General features: G+C 37.3%; 1 protein-coding gene across 1 annotated transcript; it reads right to left on the bottom strand.

The window, feature by feature from the left end:
* Positions 1–358: 358 nt before the first annotated feature.
* On the bottom strand, positions 359–2,661 carry LOC133292849 (ubiquinone biosynthesis protein COQ4 homolog, mitochondrial). Its single transcript, XM_061491318.1, has 2 exons — positions 2,148–2,661; positions 359–1,134 (listed from the first exon to the last, which is right to left on the bottom strand). The coding sequence occupies exons 1-2, from the start codon at positions 2,328–2,330 to the stop codon at positions 643–645; spliced, it is 675 nt and encodes a 224-aa protein (XP_061347302.1). The 5' UTR covers positions 2,331–2,661; the 3' UTR covers positions 359–642.
* Positions 2,662–4,381: the final 1,720 nt, after the last annotated feature.

The following is a 4,381-nucleotide window of genomic DNA, read 5'->3' as shown; positions in this document are numbered from 1 at the left end:
TTTTTCCGGGCATAGACACTTACAATAGTGACCCACCGATTGAGAGAGCTGAGTGTAGGGCCCACCGCTGATTAACCAAGAGGCATCACAACATTTGCATCTAATTCTCCGTAGCATAAATGAAGGGGGTTGAAATTTTCGCATTACTGATGAAATTGCAGGCGTGTATACCTTCAAAAGCTTACTTTTTCTCCTGTTAAAAACGATCAAACATCCAAGGCTTGGGCAACGAACTAACCTCTCTGAATATGTTGCTATATGCAAGAAATTAAGATAAATAAGGACTATCAATTATAAACCTCCCCAGGGATCTCCACACAAACAAAAGTGATCCTTTCTATTGCCATTATGATACAGTAATCCCGTGGCTACAATCATATGGATTGAAGAATCACTATAGCACAGAAGGATAAAATTAAAAACAGGATATGCTGAAAAAAACAAACATGCGATTGTATTTTATTTTATTGATCATGGTATAGACGTCAATGATAAAATCCAACCTATAAAAAGCTCACTGACTAAACATCAGACGCAAAACTTGTATACTGGATTTTATTCAAAAATTTCAGTTACACAACTCTAGCACACTGCTACCACCCAGGAAACAAAATATAACTTGCCAGGTCCAAAAATATGCAGTTAAGGAATAGCAGGAGCAGAAACAATTTGCAATTTTCTGCGAACATCTTCCAAGTCTTCATGGAAATGCCGCTCATAATATACACACATAAGATCAGTGCACTGCATGCCAGCACGAATGGCCCATGGGAAGTAATGCTGATAAAACAATTTTCTCTGCTTTTCGCTGAATCTTGCTGTACCCCCTACAACAGACAGAAGACACATAGGAAGGTGCATCTGCTGAAACTCAATTACCTTCAGTGCTGACTCCCCAATCAAGTTAGTAGGAAGGTCAAATAGGGTATGCCAGAAGTCATGCACTTCACGAGCCCGCATGGCTACATAGGCCAGTTCATCTGTGTCCATGAACCGTACAGGAGGACGATCATCTGGTGAAAAGTTCCTGGATCCCATAAATCTAGCATACGCAGCACCAAATGTGTTTGCTGGCAGGTCCCATGCATGCCCTACTTTTGCAGATACAACACGAGGGCGCTCTAATAGTACTGCCTATCAAACAAGATTATGAAAGAAAATGGATTGGTCTTTAATGTGACATGGTATAGTATGTCTTGAAAGAAACAAGTTTTCCTCTTAGACAGTAAAGAATGCCAAATACATCAGAAATAGCAATGAGAATCATTGTTAAGCGACAACTATTTATAACAACATTTATCTAACAGGGTCCTTTCGTTAATGCATAAACTTTAATTTTGTCCAAAGTGCATTAATTGCACATTGTTTAGCCTAAGTTAGAAGTGTGAATATGTAAGTTACAAATTATAAAATCATATGATTAGTTTGGTCACTTCAGCACTTTGGCAGTGATCCAGAGAAAGGGCAAGGACTCAATCCGACAGCTGCACCCCTACCCATAAAAGGCCCAATGAGGGAATTTAATTTAAGTTAGTGTAAAGCATAGTTCAAATGAGTCTAGATACATGTACATAGATCATAAAGACAACAGAAGATGATTCTGGTGGTAAAACACTTCCTGAGTGTCATAAACTGTTAAAACAACAATCACTCAACTGCAAAGTGCTGAAAGTTGTGGCACACAACAATGACAAGTTATTCCACGAAAAAAGCATCACTTGTTTTGGACCACAGTCTCCACTCTCAATAAATCACAAATTCATTCCAACCACAACAATTTCCATACTTTTTTTTCTAAGACATTCATCCAAGAAATGAAGCTACAGCCATCCTTAGATGCAATCTACAGTTTAAAACTCACAACAATCTTTAACAACACATAATATTACCAAAAGGAACCGCAATACTATCTGAGATTCCGTTTTCATCCAGGGATTACCAATAATAACACAACGCCAACTCATAAAAGAGCTGATTCAACATCACATTGAAAACATTGTTGTTACTTGCTATATAGACCTATCACATAAATTTCACTAACAACAATAATTTAGTTTCACAATAACATGAGCAAGGAGAACATGTATATTAAAAACATGAAATTGACCAAAAATTAAAGGGTAAGGGAAGAATAAAATAAAACTGACCTTGCCTTCAGGACAACTTTTCATCCTTTGAAGAACCTTCTCGAAAGCGGGCTTTCCAGTTGTCTCTCCAAGAGCTGCTATCAAATCCGCTCTTCGTGGATCCAACAACGCCCCCACCGCCGAACCCACTGCCACCGCCGCCTGCTGCCACGTGTTCAGCCGGATTCTACCACCTTTAATCATTGCAACTTCCAACTAACTAACTATCCTCTTTAAGCAGTGATTTGATTTGCGTCAGAAAGGAATTGGTCGATTTTGATTTGATTAGGTTAAGAAAACGAGGTCGAATTTAAGGGGAAGGGAAAGCAAGAAAATGTTGAACCTGATTACTGAAGGAACAAGAGAAGGTGTTTGTAAATGTGAAGAAGATCACGAATCCCTAAGCCAGCAGAGAGAATTTTGACGCCCCTTATTGCAACCCACCAAGCTTTTTCCTAATTTGATATAAATTTTCTTAAAAAAAAAACAATTTACTAAAAAGCAAAAATAAAAAAATTTATATAGGTGAACAGTGAACGTGTACAAAACTACAGTATATGAAGGCACAAGAATTTTTAAAATAATGTTAATTTATCTAAAAATATAATGTTAATAACTGTTTCTTATAATGTTAATAGATGAATATGGATTTGTAAGTTTTGTCTTATGCTTTGATTAGAGTACAATTGGTCATCAAGTTACTTTTTTGGATTATAACCGGGCATGAACTAATTTACAAATCAACCGGGCATGAACCAGTTTACTGACACCATTTCTATGTCCCACTCCCATAGTTTTCTTCATTTTGTGGCCAATGGGTCAAGTGCATTATATTCCATTAAAAACATCAAACATCAACATCACATTTAATCCCAAACTAATATATTCCATTAAAAGCATTCAAAGATATATCTTATCCAATTCTTTTGAGTCAATGTACAATACAACAGAAGCATCTAGCACATAATTGTAAAATGGAATAACCAGTAATGTTCTTTTCCCATAGGCTGTCCTGCAAGACTCTGGTCTATTCCATACCAGACGCCCTTGCCTTTGTCCTGTATATTAACATCCCAGCTACATATCTCGTTCGAGTACACATGCACGAACAAATACCAAAGACATCTCTATCGCCCTATCTATCTATCTATCTATCTATTGCCTTTTGTTTTGAATCTTTTGCATGGTGAAGGAAATTTATAATATACACACACACATGCATACTCCCTCCTTATTTACCCTCCCCTTTCTCCCATCTGTTTGTTTAAAAGTAGAACAAAAGTAATCTATTGGCAACAGAAAGTAACAAAATATGAGCCATACTAGGATTTTGGATGACGGCCATAATGGAAGCTATAATAGAAACTAGAGCGGTCAAAACGGGCCGGAACCCACGCGGGCCAGGGTCAAAAAGCCCACAAATTAAACAGCCCGCACGGGCCAAAAAACCATGTTCAATCATATCAAAACTGATAGTTTCTGTTTCTCCACTAAGCTAAAATATGGATATAGCTGTGTCAAAAATAAATAGATCATGGCTTTCCTTCAAACTTTGTTTCCTACAGAACCAAATGAACTGCAATAATTTCCAAACTTTTTTCCACAGATAAAGTGATAAACAACACTGGTGCCATTTAGTTGCCAACTTCAATGCAAAGAGTCTATTTCCCAAACATCAACAGAGAATATAGTACCATCACTTGATAATACTAAAGTAAAAATAATTTGAATTGGGCTATTATATGATGATTTAATTAATCTTAGAGCTTGTTAAGAGTGTTAGTGTTAATAGTGTAGAAGTCCCACATTGAGTGTGTGTCTTTGTATTCTTCAATTGATTTGCTATATAATAGCACCAATGTTGTGTAGTTTAATATAACAAGGATTACTATCATTTCCTCTTGTATCTATGATATTCAACATGGTATCTAGAGCCTAACAAGAGGAATCTTAATCCGTTTAACTTAGTTCTATTTTCCATAATTTCAATATGGTTATAGAGAGATATCACCCTCCTTGAGGGATTACCGTTGCTATTTCTTTTTTCGGGTTTTTCTTAGTATGCTCTATGACTGCAGCTTAAACTGATCTGTCACATCAGAAAAGAATGATCCTTGGGAAGTTGTTGGGTTGACCATCGTTGTCGTTGACTGACCACCGTTGACCGCGTCGTCCACCGTTGACAGCCGTCTCTGGCGACTTTTCCCGGTGACTTTTCCGATGAATTTCCGGCGACTTTTTCGGCGATCCACCAC

This window comes from Gastrolobium bilobum, unplaced genomic scaffold, assembly GCF_033153095.1.
Source record: "Gastrolobium bilobum isolate Gb01-03AN ecotype WA unplaced genomic scaffold, APGP_CSIRO_Gbil_v1 utg2530, whole genome shotgun sequence".
Taxonomy (NCBI): Eukaryota; Viridiplantae; Streptophyta; class Magnoliopsida; order Fabales; family Fabaceae; genus Gastrolobium; species Gastrolobium bilobum.
Note: the sequence above shows the minus strand (reverse complement) of the source record. Positions and strands in the feature narration are given on the sequence as shown.

Coding starts and splice junctions, on each gene's coding strand:
- LOC133292849 (XM_061491318.1), bottom strand. CDS start 2,330: ATGATTAAAGGTGGTAGAATCCGGCTGAACACGTGGCAGCAGGCGGCG. Junction 1,135..2,147: donor AAAGTTGTCCTGAAGGCAAG/GTCAGTTTTATT, acceptor CTTGTTTGATAG/GCAGTACTATTAGAGCGCCC.